This window comes from Halichoeres trimaculatus, unplaced genomic scaffold (genome assembly GCF_033239565.1).
Source record: "Halichoeres trimaculatus isolate MK-OKI-2021-1 unplaced genomic scaffold, fHalTri1.1 fHalTri1_scaffold_20, whole genome shotgun sequence".
Lineage (NCBI taxonomy): Eukaryota > Metazoa > Chordata > Actinopteri > Labriformes > Labridae > Halichoeres > Halichoeres trimaculatus.
This window is the reverse complement of record NW_027437198.1, coordinates 28,327,250-28,348,789: the sequence shown is the minus strand read 5'-3', so window position 1 is coordinate 28,348,789 and position 21,540 is coordinate 28,327,250. Positions and strand designations below refer to the sequence as shown.

Here is a 21,540-nt window from a genome sequence, read left to right as displayed (position 1 = left end):
CTGTGGGTTCATGTTCACAGTGGGTGGACGGGTCTGTGTGTGTCACAGCACGTGTGTGTGTGTGTGTGTGTGTGTGTGTGTGTGTGTGTGTGTGTGTGTGGAGAGATCAGAGACGCTTCCACTCCTCTGCCTCCACCCTGACCAGCATCCATATTTCATAGGCAGCAAGAGCCACACACACACACACACACACACACACACACACACACACACACACACACACACACACACACACACACACAGAGCTGCTACCATATTCTATAGGTACATGATGTGTCTTCAACTTCCAGTGATCCTACAGCAAAGATAAATTGTGCAGAATGTTCATACACACACACACACTCACACACACACACACACACACACACACACACACACACACACACACACACACACACACACACACACACACACATCTGTCCTCTCCTATTCTGTTTCCTTTCCTTGTTTCCTTCTCTGATGTGTGTCTCAGGTCTCATACATGTTTTCTGATCACAGCTGAAGATGTTTCACAGACAGAGTGTGTCTATAGTAAGTTAGTGTGTGTCATTATAATCTGCAATTTCCAAATCATCATGCTGAACATTTTCTTTTCACCCTTTATCAAATTACCCACATGTTCCTGTCTGTACGGCGTTATTAACTTGTTTAGTCAGATTCCTCACAGCGTACAAACACTTGGAGCACATCACAGGAAAACTTTACCGTATCAGAGGAATTAGACAAAAAACAAGATGCTTTACCTCTCATTAGGGATGAGTACCTTACACATTTGAAACAATACGATACCAATGCCCAGTACCTGGCAATTGGTACCGGTACTCATCTGTACCCACTTTTGGTACTTTTTTGTGATTATGTGGTAAAAAAACATCAATTTGTTTAATAATGAAATATAATCTTTTTTTACAATTTGAAAAATGTATTCTTCAAAGTATGACCTTGAAATGTTGTGTTCATGTCCAGCATGGAAAATCTCCTACTCTTCCTCTCCCTCACAGTCACAAGGAGGCATTCAGGGACCTAAACATGGCACCTTTTGATTTTACATGAATCTATACCCGGTACTTTTGACACAATTTGGTCAGTACCTAAAAGAGTATCTAATTTGGTACCCATCCCTACCTCTCATAGAATAGAATAGAATAGAATAGAATAGAATAGAATAGAATAGAATAGAATATTTCATTAACCCCCAAAGAGAAGCAAAACAAGAAAATGTAAAGAGCAAAAAATAAATAAATAAAAATGTCCATCAGAGACGACAGCTTGTCCATCAGCCTCCATCAGCCTCCACCTCCACAGGGTCCAGGACTGAGCTGGACTTCTCCAGTCCGTCTAGTCTCTCTGTCCTGTATCCTGTCCACTCACAGCAGGTGAAATCCTTCAAGGTGGCGTTTGAATCCGGTGTTAGCTCTGTTAGCCATGTCTGTGAATAGCATGATGCTACTCTGCCCTCTGGTATTTCCTCTGGTGCTGAGCTAGCATGGCTAGCTGTACCACATTATTGGAGATAAGTCTGACTTTCCCCATCATAATGGATGGAAGGACAGGTCCACAAAGTCTCCTCTTAGCTCACACCACAGCACCAGCACCTCCTCACCTTCTTCTCAGCTCACAGGGAACACTGGCCCTAGCACTGGTTAGCATCATCATGCTACAGGCTGCTAACAGCTGAAATCTTGTGTGTAAACAATGCAGCGATGGTATCATGTAGGATCTGTGGACACACACAGGAGAAAAACATTAAAAACACCACTGTAAACACAACCAGTGTGGTGTCAGTAACCAACAAACATTACGCCACTCTAACAGCGATAAGCAACAGCACTGATTAGCAAACATGTTCATTTGAAAATTTAAGGTCGTCAGGCTCAAAAATAAGGCTCCTTAAGAGTTACACATGCAGTAAAACTGTGTTTACACCCTGAGCTGGTTTGGTGATGTTCAAAAAAATAAAATGAGTTCATGAAAATGATCTGACTCTAAGAAAAACAAAGATCTGGTGACGTCGTAGGATCTGATCTGTGAGAGCCTGAATCTGCAGCTGTCAGTTCAGCCTGTAAGGAGTGACGGAGCAGAACGTGTAGTAAATCACGTTTCCTCTTTTTCTCATGTGCCGTTAATTTCTGCAATGACCTATTTCACAGCTTCTTGGTCCAATGAGGCGAAGGAGCCGTGCACATAGATCTGCTCTGTCTGCCCCATGAGCCCCAGATCTGCAGCCAGACTGTGGTGAAATAAAGATGCTGAAGGGTCCTAAACGAGTCCAATCAGCTGCAGGAGCACAGCTGCTGTTTTAAGTCTGCCCCACTTTAGTCAGAGTCGACTGAGAGGAACAAAAGCTTCGAAGATCAGGGTTAAAGACGCTAACGGGGCAGAAAACACTGCCTCTTTATTCTCATGTGTCCGACAACTGCAGGAGCCAGGTCAGAGCTGCACCTTTAGATTCATCAGAGAAATATTTTAACGTTAGCATCTTCCTCCAGCTGTGGAAAAGCTGGAGATGCAGATTAAACACCTGAAATTATCAGTGAAGGAATAAATTACACCGTGTTTATAGATCTACAGCCACAAACACAGAGCTAGCTGGTTGTGTGTGTGTGTGTGTGCACATGTGCGTGTGTGTGTGTGCGCAGCGTCAGGTTAACTGACCCGTGCTAAATGTTATTTTAGTTGTAATGTAATGAGTTATGACTGCTGCTCCTGAGGGAGGCACACACCATCCACACACACACACACACACACACACACACACACACACACACTCTTGCGTCACCAGCCTTGCTGCCGTTCTTAAGGTTTTGTGTGAACAGCCTTCCTAAAAGGTCTTTAATGACGCCCGAGAACAAATAACGGCGTGGATAAAAAAAGGAGAAACAACAGTTCCTGGTTCCTCTGCAGGCGAGGATTTGGTGGCGTTTGTTTGGCCCCAGAGGGTGGAGGCTAACAGGGTGGAGAGGGGCTGATGGGTGGAGGACAGGAGGAGAAGAGGATGACTAAATGAGCCCTGTGATGTTTATGAGCAGGAGGAATGAAGGAGTGACTCCTGACAGACACAGGGAGGGTCAGAGTCAGGGCAGCGGGGCACCACGCTGACCCATGTTAGCAACACCTGAACACCTGTGTCTGTCTCTGCAGCTGATGACGAAGCATCCGGCGAAACGACTCGGCTGTGGTCCGGAGGGGGAGCGGGACATCAGGGACCACAGCTTCTTCCGCTACATGGACTGGGAGAAACTGGAGAACAAGGAGGTGCAGCCGCCGTTCAAACCCAGAGCCGTAAGTCTGACCCTCACCTGGTCCCCAAAACTAAACCGGGGGGTGCGATGAGTCGCCCTCCACCGCGGGGGCCAGGAGTTTAAACCACCTGTGGTTTTACTCCTGGAAAGATGAATTTCTTTCTGCTCCTGTTCTAACTTCTCTCTGACTCTGTTCGCCGTCTTTACTTTCGCTCTGACTCTTCTGTCTCTGTCCTCTCTGAACGCGATGGTTTCACAGGTAAGTCTGGAAACAGCCAGTTTCACGCTGACTGCTCGAGACGGCGATGGCTCGAGTTTAGAAATGCAAAAGGTGAAGAAGGTCGGCTGATGAAGGCAGGAGTACGAACTTTTCTGTCAATGAGACGGAAAGTGTTGTGAATGTGACGAGTGAAGACGGCCTGTTGTCGAACGAGCGCTGTATCGTTTTATTCAGAGGCCAACGCTGGTGCTGGTAAAAACGCTGATATGACGCTGTTGATGATGATGTTGTTGTTGTTGATTTTTTGCAAACTCAGAAAAAGGTCTGAAGATTTAAGAACGGTAGACATTTGAAAATAAAATGGCAGGTTACCCACAGTTTAACGACACCTGAGCTCGGCTCGTAAAATGCAGGATCGCTGAGTGGACACAAGGGGGAGCACTGACACGAACGCACTGTATTAGGCTGTCTGCAGTGTCTGCAGACTGTCTGACATTTATTAAGGTGCAGATTCAGTTTATGTCAGATTTCTTTGATATTTCCAATGTTAGAGATTTTTTATTTTTTATTTTTAACACCAGCCAAGTTAAAGATAAGCGATGATGACAATGGTATCTGCGGACTGTACCAGGAGACATATTTACCCAAAAAGTAAATATCATCACATGTCAGTTTTTAAGATTTTTTCAGGAGATCTGACCTCATGTTACTAGATACTCAAAGAAAAACAAAGTGGTAACTTGTTTTAAGCCCAGATTATGAACAAAAACTGAAATGAAGGATTTAGATTTAAAAAAAAGAGATGATTGTGATTTAAAAATCACAAAAACAAAAATCCCCATCCTTTTGTGGATTGTTTTTTCCCCAGCCCTAGTCGACATCGATCAGTGCAGATAATTTTAAAATGCTCCTAAGTATCTAAATGAATTATTTAAAGGGACAGTACGTGTTAACCAACATTTGAGCAGAGCATCTTTGTAAACGTGTCACAGATAGATGCTCATTTTCTGATTTGTTTTCTTGGTTTTGGTTTTTTTGTTTCTTAAGGAGCTGAAACTGTTTCTGTCTCTTGAGTTTTTAGTTTGACTCCGTTCGGGGCGCTCGCCGTTCGACCTCAGCACCAGACGCCGCCTCGAACACGCAGCAGCTCTGACCTTGAGTGTGTTTGTGTTTTTCTCCTTTCTTCTGCCAGGAAATTAGTTTGATGCTAACTCAAGTCAGAAAGACTTTGTTTCTTACTGACACACACACACACACACACACACACACACACACACACACACACACGCACACACACACACACAGCCTCAGGCCAAACTGCTGCTGAGAAAAATCCCCAGCCTTCTTATGCAGCTGTCTCAGACCATTGGGGGGTTTGTGTTTGTTTGTGTGTGTGTGTGTGTGTGTGTGTGTGTGTGTGTGTGTGTGTGTGTGTGTGTGTGTGTGTGTGTGTGTGTGTGTGTGTGTGTGTGTGTGTGTGTGTGTGTGTGTGTGTGTGTGTGGATGTGTGTGTGCATGTGTGTGTGTATATGTGTGTGTCTTAGCCCTCTTTCAGGAACATCTTGGACAGAGTTGTGTGTACTGGTCAGAGGTAGAGTATCATAGTTTGAGGAAAGCTGAGGTCTCCACCTGTGTGTGGGGGGGGGACAGGTGGACGGGGAGGTGAATGAATGGGTGAATCTGCATCATCCCTCCATCCTGACCTCAGTGGACAGTGTCCTCTGTGTGAGGTCTGCGTTCTTCAGGTCTTGTGTATGAAAACACACACTCTGATCCTGGTTCTTGCCTGCGTGGGTCAACTTCACATGTCTCTGCTTCGAGCTGTCCCTACTGTCCCTGCAATCCTTGCCACACCTACTGTCCCTGCCATCCTTGCCGTCCCTACTGTCCCTGCCATCCTTGCCGTCCCTACTGTCCCTGCCATCCTTGCCGTACCTACTGTCCCTGCCATCCTTGCCGTACCTACTGTCCCTGCCATCCTTGCTGTCCCTGTCATCCCTACTGTCCCTAACATTCCTTGCCGTACCTACTGTCCCTGCCATCCTTGCCATCCCTACTGTCCCTGCCATCCTTGCCGTCCCTACTGTCCCTGCCATCCTTGCCGTACCTACTGTCCCTGCCATCCTTGCCGTACCTACTGTCCCTGCCATCTTGCTGTCCCTGTCATCACTACTGTCCCTAACATTCCTTGCCGTACCTACTGTCCCTGCCATCCTTGCAGTACCTACTGTCTCTGCCATCCCTGCTGTCCCTACTGTCCCTGCCATCCTTGCCGTCCCTACTGTCCCTGCCATCCTTGCCGTACCTACTGTCCCTGCCATCCTTGCCGTCCCTACTGTCCCTGCCATCCTTGCCGTACCTACTGTCCCTGCCATCCTTGCTGTCCCTGTCATCCCTACTGTCCCTAACATTCCTTGCCGTACCTACTGTCCCTACCATCCTTGCTGTCCCTGTCATCCCTACTGTCCCTGCCATCCTTGCCGTACCTACTGTCCCTGCCATCCTTGCCGTACCTACTGTCCCTGCCATCCTTGCCGTACCTACTGTCCCTGCCATCCTTGCCGTACCTACTATCCCTGCCATCCTTGCCGTACCTACTGTCTCTGCCATCCCTGCTGTCCCTATTGTCTCTGCCATCCTTGGTTTCCCCGCCATCCTTGCTGTCCCTGTCATCACTACTGCCCCTGCCATCCTTGCTGTCCCTATTGCCTCTGCCATCCTTGCTGTTGCTACTGTCCCTGCCATCCTAGCCGTCCCTTCTGTCCCTACTGTCCCTGCCATCCTTGCTGTCTCTGCCGTCCCTGCCATCCCTGCCATCCTTGCTGTCTCTACTGTCCCTTCCCTTCTGCTCCTTCCATCCTTGCCATCCCTGCAGACACGTGTCCTCAGAGCTCCTCCTGTTTGATCAAGTCTTCTTGTTTGATCCTGTCTTCCTCCTCCTGCTTGGTCACTGTGATCTCTCCTTCTTCTCCTTCATCCTCTGTTTTTAACAAACTCAAAGTGTTCCTGTGTTTAGAGGAGCTGCTGTGTTTACCTGTTTAAAGTTTTTGGCTCACGTTGGCGTCAGACGGCGCCTCTTTGATGTCGGTGCTGTGTATTCAAGCCGTGTGTGTTTTCTGAACGCAGCTCTTTGTCTCTGACCGTTTTCCTTCAGAGCGGGTTGTGATGGTGTTTTAGTCCGATGATTGTTCATGAACCCTTCAAACTGTTGGGTTGAAGCTGCAGCATTTCTTGGGTCTGAAGTTGTTTCAAGCGGCCTCTGGAAAGTGGGTCTGATGTCTCATCACAGGAGTTTTGACTGACAGGAAGTGGCATCATAGCATGAAGCTTTCTGATGGTGTGTGTGTTTAGTTTTTGTGCCTGATTTTTCCTGTTGAATCAAACTAACGTGAAGATGAAATGAGGTTTCCTCTTCCTCTGGTTGATGCCTCTGTCTCTCTTTAAGGCTGGTTCAGGGCCTGGTTTCCCTTTTACTTCTGTGTAAAATAAAACACTCAGGATGCATCACTGAACGGGAATACAGACACACATGGAGGTGATTTTTGTTTGGTTGATCCTGAACCTGCAGCGGTGCCGAGCGTCTGATCGATCCTGAAGGAAGTGAACGGTTTTACCCTCACCTGTTGTCTTCATGTATTCATGTTCATCCGACCATCAATGAGTCTGTTTCTGACCCATTCCTCCATCCATCTTCAAACTAACCCATCCATCCAGCCGTCTGTCCGTTCATCTGCACATCTTTATTTGTTTCTCTCTGTTCTCACAGTTTCTCATCTTTAGGTTTGTTTGCTCGCTGTGAGTCTCAAACTGAACCTGTTCAGCAGTGCACTGTCCGACCAAAACCAGAATCTTTACAAATAAAAACAAAAACAAAAAGATTTGATTTCCTTTCACGTCTGATCCAGCAGAGGATTATCCAATCAGCTGACAGCTCTTCGTTGTGACGCTCCTTTAATTTCCTGATGTGGTAAATTCTTCCCAAACAGGTTAAACTCAGTAATTAGCTGAAAACACTACTTGACCCTGGTGTATTTCTAATTTCACATCTTTCCCCAAACTCTAAACAGTCTGCTTTCATTTCACTCGGCTTTCTAGACTTACAGGAATTTAATGAGTTTGTAGTTTTCCTCTGGGTGATGTAGTCGGAGGACACTGAATCCTTGTTGTGTTAATTAAAGCTCAGCGCAGTGATGGAGACGGGGAGGGAAAGGGAACGGCGCGGCCCGGGGAGCCCGCCAGGCACACTGTCGGGAAATATTGTTTCCAAGTTAATGACTTGTTTTATGTACTTAGATGGACGCTGATCTCACGGGTCTGAAAACGCTCTCCTGGTTCCCAGCGGACGGGACGAGACGTACAGAGGACGTTTTAATGTCCCAGAAACATTTCAGTCTGATCTACACCATCACTTCAACAGCTGATTATGTGTAATGTTCCTTTAATGTGAGAAGAGTTATCAGCTGGTCAGAAATATTAAAGTACAACAACAAAACAAATGTAGAAGAGACAGAAAAGGTTCAAACATTTGTTTTTTTAACAAGATGTTTGAGTTTCAACATTTTCCGAGAGACACACAATTACAGTTAAATTCACTCTAACTGTGCGTTCACACCAAAAAAGGAAAAAGCAGTTAGCACGCAGAAAGTACGTAACATAAAGTGAAATCACCGTCTGATCAGTCACGAGCAGATTGATAGGCAGGAAGCAGTTTACAAAGGAGATAATATGGATTTATCAACAACATCACAACCAAAATAAAACAATAATCTCAATGTTCATAAACCAAAATCATGAAAAAGTTCCCAACTAATGAAAAAATACAAGCTGTCCTTCTTCACACTGTTTTAAACGCTCCTTTAATCTGTTTTTTCTGGTCCTTCTAAGTCTGTAACACAAAACGACGTTAATTTACAAGAAACCAAAGATAAATCCTCAAGGAAGAAAAAAGGTCGCCCAAAACAAAATCACTGGTACACCAGGCCAAAAAATACCAAAAAAATAGCTTCGATGTCATCCCAACTCCAGGCAAGTGTAAACCAGGTCACCGGCGTCTGTTCAGATCCTGGTGCACAGTCCGGTACGAAGCCATCCACGGAAGGATCCAGAAGGATCCAGAAGGATCAAGAAGGATCCAGCAGAGTCTGTTTGGTAATAAAGTAACCTGCCCCCCCCCCCGGCGTAAACCTCAGATCGTTACTGAACAAAGTTAGTCTGGAGCCCTGGTGTCGTCTTATTCAGATGAAGCAAGAAATGCTAGCATGCTAGGCTAGGCTACGTCTTTGCCACAGACTACACTTCACTTTGCTATTTTCTGCTATTACTGCACATTTTACACAACTCACCAGAACAATCTACCATCTCCACGACACGACCCCAGGAAACATATTTTTTGTTGTTGGTGTCTGTAGCTAAAAAGGCGGATATTAAAAAGAACAGGATGAGCCTAAACACAGTTTATGAGCTTTTCTGTTTCCAAGACGGAACCAGGAACCAAAGTTACATGTGTTGTTCTTTAGGGCCCGCTCGGTCAAAGGACATCTCTGCTCTGATTGGTTGCCACCGTTTGCAGCTAAACTGCGTCGTAGCTAATTGCCATAAAGTTGATGAGGCTGAACTTCTCATCTGGTGACGCTTTAGCCGCGTTAGCCACTTTAGCCGCTTTAGCCACTTTAGCCGCTTTAGCCGCGTTAGCCGCTCAGGACGCTGGGCTCTCATTGAAAATGAATGAACTCCTTACGTGCTTGCTGCTTTTGCCTCTTTCGGTGTGAACGCACAGTAAGGACAAAGAAATAACAAACAAAACAAACAAAAACAAACCCCATAATAATGAAATAATTAGATTAATGATGTTAAACGTCTGCTCACTGACCCCCCCGCGGTGCACTGCCACAGGACGTTTGAGGTTTTTAGTGAATCGCTTTTTTTTGATCTGAGGTTGAAAATGTTTCAAACATCGGAAAGAGGGAAGCAGGAACCTGAGGAGCGCTTGATTCATCCTCTCAGCGAGGCGTCACAAACACACAGGAGGATAAATCAAGCGCTCCCACAGCTCCTGCACCTCCTTCTGACTCCTGAAACCAAGTTCAAATGATGTCATCTCACACGCCGCTCAACCCTCCACCCCCTTCTTTTGTTTCCTCCTCCTTCCCTGATCCATCCATTCCTCTCCATCCCCACTCCTTCCTCCTCCTCCTCCTCCTCCTCCTCCTCCTCTCTACTCCATCCAACAGTGTGGACGGGAGGCCGAGAACTTTGACCGCTTTTTCACACGCCACCCGCCGGTGCTGACCCCTCCTGATGAGGAAGTGATTCAGAACCTGGACCAGGACGAGTTCCAGGGATTCTCCTTTATCAACCCCGAGTTCCCAGGAACTGTCGCTGCCACCCCCGCTACTGAGCAGGCTTGATCTGAGCTCATGCATGGACACATGGACACACACACTCACACACACACACACATGAACACTCACACTCACATAATCACTGAGATGGTTTGTGTGGTCAGAGCTCTGAGCACGCTCAGTCTGGGTACATTCAGCGAATTCAAAACACGACGTAAAACCAGAATTTAGATCATTTAGATTAAACTGGTTCAAAAAATACTCAAACTCCTCTGAGTGGTACCATCTTAAAGGGATAGTTCACCTTTTTTTCAGTGGGGTTGTTCCACATAATTCAGCTCATTTAAAGAAAATAGATCTGGATGCGATAGATTGGGCTTGTTGGAGGATTTCCTGAGAATGAGCTGAACGAGGTGCCATCTTCCTCTGTGCTCCTAAAATCTGGAGTTAAAAACATCTCTGAGAGCTTTGAGAGTCACGAAGAGGAAGACATTACACACACACTCACACACTCACACACATACACGATCACATCATCTGCATACGAACATATCTACAGCATTCAATGTGAAACGACGATATTGGTGAAACTTGTGGTTTAACTTTTCTTTCCGTCATTCCTCGGCTCCTCGGGCGCTCCCTGAGCTGGGCCTGTATCTCTGCTGTGCTTTTTCTTCAGTGTTTAACGATGATATTACTGATAGTGTCTCTGTTTATCCTTATCTTAGCTAAAACTGGAATGCTTCACATTCTGTGCATGAGTTTCTATATCGATTATAGCCCTGGACTGCGTCTCCCAGCAGCGTTTTACCACCTGGATTCATCCACTGACTGGTCGTGAGGCTCAAAGGCTGCTGGGAAACGTAGTCTTCCTCTAAGCTTGGAGTTAGTTGATAGATAGATAATCCTACTTCTTATACTCTGATTCTCTGTTATCTAGTATTTAAGTAATGGACCAGACTAGCAGTAAGTTTCTGTGCATGATACCAATACCTGGGCGTTTGTTTACAGCGTACGTGTGTGTGTGTGTGTGTGTGTGTGTGTTTTATATGTGTGTGTGTTTTTGTATGTGAGTCCGTACCTGCCTTCCCAGCACCTGGAGTTTTTTTTTACCATATCAAACAGTGTTTGTACGATCCTCTCTGCTTCCAGCCAGCTGCTCCTCCAGGTGGGAGACGGCACGGAAACAGCTGTTTCCTGTAGGAGTGCACGATATTAGGAATAAAATCAGCAGATTGGCAAATGTGGAAAGTTTCAGCAGGAGAAAACGAACACCACGGGCTGGAAACTGACGCTTTGTGGCGTGTTGTGGTCTGCTTTAGAAACGCAGGTTAGAAACCGGGACGTTTGTGCAGCAGAAGGCCTCAGACTGGATCAGCTGTCCCCACGTCCTCGGTGCAGGTCTGGAGACGACGTTTGAGGCTTACTTCACTGTGATCTGTGTTTTTTAAGCAGCTGTCTGCACGTGCAATAAGACTTTCCATCCTAACGACAGGCAGCGGCGAATGTGGGCGCAGGTTAAGGCAGGAAAATCCTCTCTGTGTGTTTTATCATCTGTTTTCCAAAGCGAGCAATAACGGTGTTGACAGGACGGACCTGATCCAGCCCTCAGACGGGGGGAGCCGAGTCAGGAGCTGTAATTAATTAACATGCAAAGACGGGCAGCTCCTACGGCTTATTGGTTAGCATGTTAATCTCTGCAGGAGGAGGGAGCGTTCCCACGTATCCCACCTCTCTCCACCACTCTCAGGTTCAGGAGAAGCTGCAGGAAGTTGTTTTCTGAAGTTAGGAGCAGGAGAAAGTCGGTGTTAGAGCAGGGACAGGAAGTCATCACGACGACGTCGGACATCTTTTTAAAGCTTTATCTCCAAACTAGTCATGAAAATATGAGTTTAAATCTCCTGCATGTCCCTGAATCCTTTAGATCTGGTTTTCATGACTGAGTCGTGGCTCAACAGGAGCCCAGGTCCTGATGTTGGTTTGCGTGGTTCAGGATGTTAGTCGGACTGAAATTCCCCGCGCTGAGGATGGAAACCTCCTCCTGTGCAGTTTTAGAGCAGAAACTTTCCCCCGTGGATCCCCGCGAACACAGGAAGGTCGGTGTTGGTCGTGTTTTGAAGTTTTTGATGGGATCAGCACAAAAAGAGCAGCTACGACGCTTTCTCATCACGTCATGTTTCTGAGCGTCTGTGTCGTCCTCACGTCTGTTCGTCTCAGTCACTGTGTGTGAATTATTACAGAGGGTAACCATAGAAACCCTCAGGTAAAGAGGCGCGTCTGTGTCAGTGTTGGTCTGTGTTTGTCAGTATTCAGAGGACGAGGGAAGAAGTCTTTCTCCACGATCCGTGTTTTTCTTTCTTTATTCCTTCTCCGCTGACGGAGAAGCAAAACGAACTCTGCATGAACAATGCTTTACCTTTTTATTAGTAAGGGTTTATAAACACATAACGTGCTCAGATGATTCCTGTTTTCTGTGTCGGCCGTGCTCCAAAGTGTGATCCCAGCTACTGTGTGTGAAACAAGGCGATATATCTGACCAAGAAATGCTTTCACGATGCTTTCCATGTGCCAAATCTTTTGTTTTCCAGGAAACAGGCAAACCTGAAATAAAGATATGAAAGACGTGTGAAGGGAGGTTTTTGTCTTTATCCGGGGGGAGGAGGGTGAGTGATGGGGGGGGTGGAGGAAATGTAGTGATGGCAGGAGGCGCGAGGGTGAGGCAGTAAGGAGGAGGCGCAGGGAGGCTCTGTGAAGCGGGGCAGGAGGCTACGACAGGCTGTGCATATTTCATGGCTGCCACTTATCATAAGAGCCGTCCCTGATGGGGGGGGGGGCAGGTCTGATGGCTTCAAGGAAATAACATGCAGAACACGGCCTACATACACCCGCCCTGCTGCTCCACGCCGCTGCTCCACGCCGCTGCTCCACGCCGCTGCTCCACGCCGCTGCTCCACGCCGCTGCTCCACGCCGCCTCCAAAGCTGCTCCTGATCCACTTCAGTCAGGCCGCTGCTGCTGCTGCTCGTTCACTTTAACAGGAGTTACTACTTCCTGCTGGGCTAAAGGTGGGACTGAACAGGTCTGAGTCTGCTCTGAGCTCAGAGACAAACAGTTTCAGCACAGACTGAGAGTGTGAGGATAAAATCAGCTGTTTGAGATTTAAAATGTGTTGAAAGAAGAAGCTGAGGTTAGATTTTAAACACAGGTCGTTGGTTTCCTCTTTGGGAGTTTAACCTTTTATTCATGTCCTTCATTCCTGCTTCTGCTCTGTTACTCAGGCCAACATCCAAACCCCTGTTTTAAACCTTGATCCTAAATAGAATAGAATAGAATAGAATAGAATAGAATAGAATAGAATAATATTGGTATTCCCTCTGTTGCTGGGTTAGCGCAGCTAGCTCGTCCATCTTATTGGAGATAGATCTTACGTTCCCAATAACGATGGAAGGAAGGACAGGTCCAAGTTGTCACTTCTTAGCTCACACCTGAGAACCAGCACGTCGTCCTCACCTCCTTCTCCTCACCTTGTGGGAAACATCCGGCCTAGCACCAGTTAGCATTGACATGCTACAGGCTGCTAACAGCTGATTTCACATGTAAACAATGCAGCCATGGTTACATGTAGGATCTCCAGACAAACACAGGAGAAAAAGTAGTAAAAATATCACTGAAGACACTAAAAGGTTGGTGTCCATGACCAACAATGAGCCAAACAAAGTAATGATCCACTCCAAATACAAAGATGATGAAAAAGAGACCGAAAAAATTACAAGAAACGGACAAAGAAGAGAGAGCTGCTGCAAAAGGCAGCCATAGCCAAGAGGGCGGCGCCTAGCAATGTAATAGTATATAAAGTAATTGTATATAACACCGTTCAACTCCCAGACCCAGAGATCTCTTTCCCTCCTCTGGTTCAACACTCTTTAGGATCAGAGCTACTTTAAAGAATTAAACAAGTCACCAGCTTCTCCTCCTCCCCCCCTCATACATTCATTCATTTTTACCTGTTAACACATTTAACGTCATATTAAAGGCTTACCTTTATCAAGCTGTTTGGTGCTGCTTGCTGTTGGCCACGGCCTTCTGACTTGTCTGTTTTCTGTTTGTTGTTTGTTCACTCATAGTTTATCTCTAAATAGTTCGCTAGCTTTAGTAACGGTAAAATCAAATCTAAATGTGTAGTGATAATTCTGTTCACATTCAGTCCAAAAACCACAGCAACCATCCACTGAGTCCACGCGCTAGCTCAGGGTTGTGTTAATAAGTGTGATTAAATTTGTATTTGGAGTCGATTCAAAGACAAATGTCTGTTTTACTGCAGAAGGGACAAAGTTCCATAGATCGATCGATCTATCTATCTATCTATCTATCTATCTATCTATCTATCTATCTATCTATCTATCTATCTATCTATCTATCTATCTATCTATCTATCTGTAGATAGATAGATAGATAGATAGATAGATAGATAGATAGATAGATAGATAGATAGATAGATATGAGCTTTTAAGAGGAGCACATGTAGAGAAGAGAAACTGAAACTTAAGTATCAATCTAATCACCCAAGTATTGATCAATCACCAATACCAACTTTGCCATCAGTAAGTCAATATTTTAGATTGATCGGCACACCGTTACTCATAACTATAAAGTGGATAGATGAGCCGCACACCGAAAGGCAAAGAGCCACATGTGGCTCACGAGCCGCAGGTTGGCCACCCCTCATTAGCTGCAGCTGTTTGTGACAGGTGATGGAGTCACAAATATGACTGTGATTGGCTGATATCCTTTCTGGGTTGAGGGAGGGGAGGGTTAGATAGATATAGAGTTGTAGAAAGTAGAGTTTGCATCAATTCTTTGGATTTTTTTTCCTTATTCTTTTATCTCTTTTTTCACGTTTTCTGTGTGCATGGCCCAGTTTTCACAAAGTTCAGTCCGTCTCAGTACAGCTCAGATTTTGTGCCGTTTCTTTGACTAAAACCAGGACACAGGTCCCCAAATCACCAACCTGTACTGTCCCACTTTTTGTTTTCCTTCCTGTCTCTGTTGGGGTCTCAGACGAAACCGCTCCAACCCCAGAAGGTGGAGCTAGAAACTCTGCAGTCTGCTGATTGGTGGAAAGAACGGTCACTTCCTGTGAAGACGAGTTGCTGCATGTCTTCATCGTGTGTTTTTCTTCTTCGTTGGATTTATTAGTGGGGTAAACTGTGTTGTGCTGCTATGGCATCACGCTATTATGTAGCTGACCCGGCTACAAGCATCTGTACACGCCGCCTACCAAGAAGGACACGGTTGGCTGTGGAAACACGAACAGGATCAGGCTTTACTGATCCAACCCGGACCACTTGGTGGAAACGGGGTTTCAGAGACCCCTGCACCAGACGGCGGTTGTTCTCACGTCGAGCGTTTTTTACATTTACATTTCTGAGGGAAACAGCCAGGACATAAAAAGTTTCTTTAGGTGTTTAGTACAAGTTTATCTAAAAATAAAAAAGACTGCATCAAACCAGAACGTGGAGACCTGCTCTGACAGACTTGGACTGACTCGGGGTTGTGGGTCAGAACGGGTTAAGCTTGTCGTCCACTTCCTGTTTCACCTGAGGTCTGAAGCGCTCTGTCAGAGGACCTTAAAGTCCACCTTGTTGACGCCTCCCTGTTCCTCCTTATGCAGCTGAATTTATGCTAATGAGGAGCAGCAGCAGGAGCACAGCAGCAGCAGCAGCAGCAGGAGCACAGCGTTCCAGCACAGCGTTGTATAAAGTTTGCATGGCGTGGATGTAATAGCCATGTACACAGTAAGCCGCAGCGCTGCTGGAGTGTGTGTGATAATTAATTCCAAATGTTGCGGCCCCCAAATTAAAGCCAGTGGCTTCAGCACAAAGCCGCCTGCGCTTATCAGCCCCAAACAGGTCAGCGCTCGATAGCTCCCTTCATTCAGCCCCTCTCCTCCTCTCCTCCTCACCTCCTCTCTCCTCTGTAGCGCTCACTCCCTCCCCACTCCCTGGGCTGACATCGTCTCCCACTAATCCTCTCGTTACTGAAAAGAGATGGGCTGAAAGAGAGGCCGAGGTGGGGGAGTGACGCAGAGGAGGAGAGGGGAGGAGGAGGAGGAGGAGGAGGGAGGACTAAATTAAAGACTTACAGTCGTGCTCCTCCATTAAACCTCTGGAGCTGGCAGACCAGGAAATAATTGTTTTCTCCACCTCGTGTTTGCTCGGCGGTTGGAGCTTTCTATCCACACATCTACACCCAGGGCCCCTGATCTCTATCTGCCCCCCCCCCGTCCTCCCCCGTCCTCCCTCTGCCCATCTCTGTCCCTCTGCCTCACAGCGCTCACTGCAATCCAAGCGTGTGGAGATGGAGCACATGATGAGCTGGCCTACATGGCTGCCAGCTGTGTGTGTGTGTGAGAGAGTGTGTGTTTATGGGACACAGAGATAATGTGTGTGTTTTGGGTGATAAATATCTGTGTGTGTGATATTCAGCCGTGAGTTAAACAGTGTTGATATGAACGCACACACACTCATCTTTCAGCTCGATCCTGGACTTACAGTCAGTTACGCTGGATTCAATCAGCCTGATGGAGAAATAATTAGACTGAAGGTTTTCAACCTGCAGATATTAGCTTTAAAAAATATTATTAAAATAAAGATTTTTTTTTTTTTTAACAAGTTTTACAGCCCTGGGAAGATAAAGAAATCTACAAAAAGACTAATATGGAAGAAAACACAGATTTTAATTCAGTGTGGATGGATTCATGTTTACAGGCTTGATATGTGGCTAGACATCAGCAAGCGACAAAAAATGATGAGTGAAGCAATATTATCAATAAATGTTACCAAATTCAAGTATTTTAGGAAATTGTTCAAATATTTGCAGATTTATTTCATATTTCAATTTTTTTGATGTTTGCAAATTTTTTGATTTTTTGTATTGTTCCAATTTAAAATATTTTTTTAATTTAAAAAAATCTAAAATTTTTGCAATTTTTGCAATTTTTAATTTTTTATTTATTTATTAATTTTTGTATATTTTTGAAATCTTATTTATTAATTTTTGCAATTTATTGAAAGTTTCGTTTTTGTTTTTTTTCCATTAGGTTTCACATTTTTAAAAAATGTATGCATTTTAAAAATCTAAAATTTTCCATTTTTTTTCAAATTTTATTTATTTCTTAATTTTAGCAATTTTTGCAATTTATTGTAATTTTCATTTTTGGTTGTTTTTTATTTTATTTTTTTCCCATTAAGTTTCACATTTTTTTAATTTATGCATTTTTTAAATTAAAAAAAAAGGAAAAGAAAAATAACAAGACATCACATGCACAGTTTCAAAACTTCAAAATTAACTTTTTGTTTTGATGTATTTTTTAACTGGATTTTAACCATGTTTAGAAATTTATACACCTTATATTTTTTGTGGAGATAAAGTAGATTTTGTGGCTCTGAATGACTTTAATCCAGGTGAGCTGAGGTAAAACTGCTCCTATGAAAGTAAAGGTTGCAGACCCCTGAATTAACAGCTGACGTCAGGATGATTTGAGAAGATGAGGGTTTTGAAACTGCGCTAAACGACAACACATCTCAGCTAACAGCTGCTAACAGCTGCTAACAGCTGCTAACAGCTGCTAACAGTCTTGGTGTAGCTTAGCGCTCCTGACCCAACATACACAGGTTTCTCAGGTTTCTTGGGTTTGGAGACGACCACTCTGGCTCTACATGCAGTTTTTGGATCCTAATGTCAAAGTTAACCCATCACAGTCCTGTGAGAGCTCCACCCTTCTCCTGGAGTAAGGTGGGGTAGATGTGGGCCAGCGGTGGATGGAGGGAGCTCCTGACAGGCGGGTGAAGGTAGGAGACTCTGAAACCCTCTCCTGTCCCTCCCTGTCCCTCTCTGACCTGAGTCTGGATCCTCCTCCTGGTCCTGTCTGCTTCTGTTTCTCCTCCATGGTTCCTCCTCCATGGTTTCTCCTCCATGGTTCCTCCTCCATGGTTTCTCCTCCATGGTTTCTCCTCCATGGTTCCTCCTCTATGGTTTCTCTCAGATGCTCTGACCTTATGGATGTGTTTGAGTGTTTTATAGTTGTGAGGTTACACTCTGTGTCTGTGACGGCTCCTCTTTAAAGTGACGTGAGTGTTCATGTGGGAAACTCGTACCCAGTTCATCCCTACCTGAGTCAGACCTGATCCTTCTGATCCTGCAAAGACCGGTGCAGGGTTTTATTTACAGACACACCAAACCCTCTCTGTGTCAGTCGGTTAAAGTTTGAACGACGTCGTCTTGACTCTGTCTGCATCAGCTGGTTGATGGGATCACCAAACTCTGGTTCATCTGACGCTGCCTTTGAAGGACCCACCAGCAGCCAAACGTGGCGTACAGAGATACCAGCTCCTCCCACTCTCACACACCGAGTCTTAACCATGACATCACCCAGCGAGCACGCTCAGCACGCTCAGCACGCTCAGCACGCTCAGCACGCTCAGCACGCTCAGCACGCTCAGCACGCTCAGAGTTAAACCTCCAGCTCCAGCGTCAGGGAATCCAACGTGCCCCTCCCCCACCCCCTCCAACACACACACACACACACACACACACACACACACACACACACACACACTCCTCCATTTTTAACACTCTGCTCTCTTCTTGCCTCCATCCATCCATACACCCACCAAGCCAAGCAGTGCATTAACAATGCCCTGCCCCAGAGAAACCCTCCACTACCACTGACACACACACACACATACACACACACACACACACACACACACACACACACACACACACACACGCACACACACACACACACACACACACACACAGCTTTTCCTCACCTCCTACACACAGTCACAGTTTCCTGAGTGTCTCCGTCTCTTCGCTGAGTCTTAGCATCTGTTTTCCATCCTCCTGCCTCTGTCTCCTCCTCTCCTCTCCTCCTCTCCTCCTTCCTCCGAAGTTTATTCACCATCATGTGTTTTAAAGCCTCATATTGTGGGACATTTGTTTTTTTATGATCAGTATCTTTTCACTGAGACGGATTATAAAAATCATAAACAGAGACGACCGTGTAAGACGAAGGTGCTGCGACCGTTAGCGTGACTTACCAGTCCTGATTCTTCTTTTTTATTATTTTTTTAGTACTTGCGTTGAGAAACATATTAAGGCCTCTGTAACATCCTGCTCTCCTGTCAGGTCAGGTGTGGGATGTCTTGTACCTGTCAGAGAAGACGAGGGGGGGCTGTGAAAATATCCTGGTGTTCACTTCACAGACTTTGCGAAAAAGAGACAAGAAGGAAACACAAACGTCTGTTTCTGTTTCACTTATTACAGATCAATGACAGGAAGCTATGATTGTCCTAGCTTAGCTTTAGCTTTAGCTTTGTCCCTTCTTCCCCTTGGTCTCTGATTTAAGGGCCAAGCGGAATGAGTAAAAAGTCAACTTTAAGAAACGAGACGCCACTCGATCCCCGCTACGTCATCAGCCCTGGATGCTAGCTGGCTGTCGTGGTCAGAGCGACAGTTTCTTCTCTTCCAAAGCGAACGTTTTCTTACAAAGTGATGATAAACTGACGTCAGATCAGGGCGACACATTCACAGCAAACAGACTTTACTACCATTAACTGGATTACATGGGTGATGAGACAGCTAAGCTATGAAAAGTGAGCGTTAAGCTAACGGTAAGATTCTCCAGAGCTTCTGAATACTGTAAAGTTAGCTTATCATAGCTTATGAAGCTAATTATGTTATGCTTCATTGGAGTGAAGTCTGCTGTGAAAGTTTCAAGTTGGTCTGACAGCGTTGTTGCTAATGTTAGCAATAGCCATCAGAATAGCAGCGTTAGCTAGATTGTTTCAACGAGTGATTTCAAAATACAACCAACGTCAAAACATGGCTAATGTTTACAGAGAGGAGCAGAGATTGGGTATGTGATAAAAAATATCTAGACCATGGGAAATTTGCACCCCAAATCAGCCTTTTCAAAGCCTCTATGCTAAGCTAACTAGCCGCTCAGTCCATCACATGTGTAAATGATCCATCCAACGAACCAGTAAACCTCTGTTGAAGCTCGTGTTCGTCTCTACGCAGACGATTCTCTGCTATCAGTGAAATAACCTTTTCTCTTCTCCTCCTTCTTCACCATCCATCACATCCACCTCACACACCGCCCCTCCCCCCTCCATCATAACCCCATGAACTCCACCTGCAGAGGAACCGCCGCGACACCTGCAACTTCGACAAGGAGTTCACCAAGATGACCACGGACCTGACGCCGACGGACAAGCTGGTCATCATGAACCTGGACCAGGACGACTTCCTGGGCTTCTCCTACACCAACCCGGCCTACGTGGCTCCTAATTAACCCACAGCTGATCCCGCTGATGGACTGAACAGGCAGATAGGAAGGCAAACTAGCACTTAAACTGTACTCTGTGTTTGTTAACGTCTGTGTCCTTCAGAGGGTTTGTCCAACACAAGCACAACATCAGGTATCACTCATCAAACTGTCAAACTGGACCAGACGCTGAAGACTTCAAATTAACCAATCAAACGAGGCCAGTGGACAGGTGGAGGCTGCTCCAACCGCTGACGATTCATCATTTCCTTACAGCACGATGACAAAGACGGCCCTGACGCCAAACACACCTGTCCACCCCCTCGTTACGAAGCGTTATCTGCTCATTTTCATGATTCTTCATGGTGTCATTTCAAGTTTAGCTGCATCATGTGACCTCAAACTAAATTATTTTAGTCAAGAAACAAAAAAGTGGACTTTAACTTCACACAAGCAGAAGTTAAAGAGGGGTATTGTGCTTTTTAGACTTTATTCTGTCCCTCTGGGGCCCCCGTAGAAGCTTAACGTGATTTACAGCTCCACAAAAACAGATTTTTCTCACGCTTTGTTTCAGCTGCTGTCCCTTTAAGGCTTCCCTCTTCATAAACCCCCTTCCCTCTGATTGGCCAGCCTTCTGGAGGCCTGTTAAGGGTGTAACTTAGGACAAACCTTAGTGTTTGAGGCCCGCTCCTCCAGCATGTCATGAACCAGTCAGGAAAAAAACTCAGGAATGGGAGCAGCTTTTAATTTTAGTCTTTAAAGAGCAAAACAAGGAGCGATGGGACCAAACCAAACAAGAGCTGCTTTAAGTTTAGCGCAGACCTTTGGCTAGCAAGTGGACCAAACTGAGAAATGCTGCTTTGTTGCTAGCACGCCTGGTTCAGACGTTAAACTGTGTGAATGTGTCAGTGAGAGGTTGGACGTCCTGGAGCTTAAAGTGGCGTCAGGACGAGCGCTGTCCTCTGCAGCTGTTAGTGAAGACATGCTGAGCGTGCAGCTAGCATCACAGCTAGCATCACAGCTAGCATCACAGCTAGCATCACAGCACTGCCTGTTTAAACCGTCATGAGTTTCACTGTAACTCTGCTGCTCGCTCCACGCCCAGCAGTCAGAGCGACGTGCTTCATGAGCTAACGCAGCTTCCTCCTCCGCCGCCTCTCACACCCTCTGCTCTCGCCGTCATTTGTGTTTTTGTTTTGGCTCCAACTGGTTTTTCTGACAAGGCCGGCTACGACGCGGTGTCAAAACACACACCCACACACACAGCACAGGTGCGCTGAGTAAATGAGGAGCTGCTTTGACAACCCCCGAGTGAGCCGTCCCCAAACCGCCGCCATGAGTAATGAGCCGCGCTGCTCCTCTCAATAACTGATCTTAAAGTCTTCCCCCGACCCCCTATGGGGCT

The 21,540-nt window shown here is 45.8% G+C and overlaps 1 protein-coding gene across 2 annotated transcripts in view; it reads left to right on the top strand.

The window, feature by feature from the left end:
- LOC141809644 (protein kinase C beta type-like) overlaps positions 1-21,171 on the top strand; it is an 88,583-nt gene extending 67,412 nt beyond the window's left edge. The window contains exons 16-17 of one of the 2 annotated variants that reach the window (XM_074696762.1): positions 3,142-3,282; positions 20,010-21,171. In XM_074696762.1, the coding sequence (XP_074552863.1) occupies positions 3,142-3,282; positions 20,010-20,162 (294 nt within the window). In that variant the 3' untranslated portion in view covers positions 20,163-21,171. Of the gene's footprint in view, positions 1-3,141; positions 3,283-9,692; positions 12,434-20,009 lie in introns of those variants that run through there. The other variant, XM_074696761.1, reaches the window with a different exon arrangement.
- Positions 21,172-21,540: the final 369 nt, after the last annotated feature.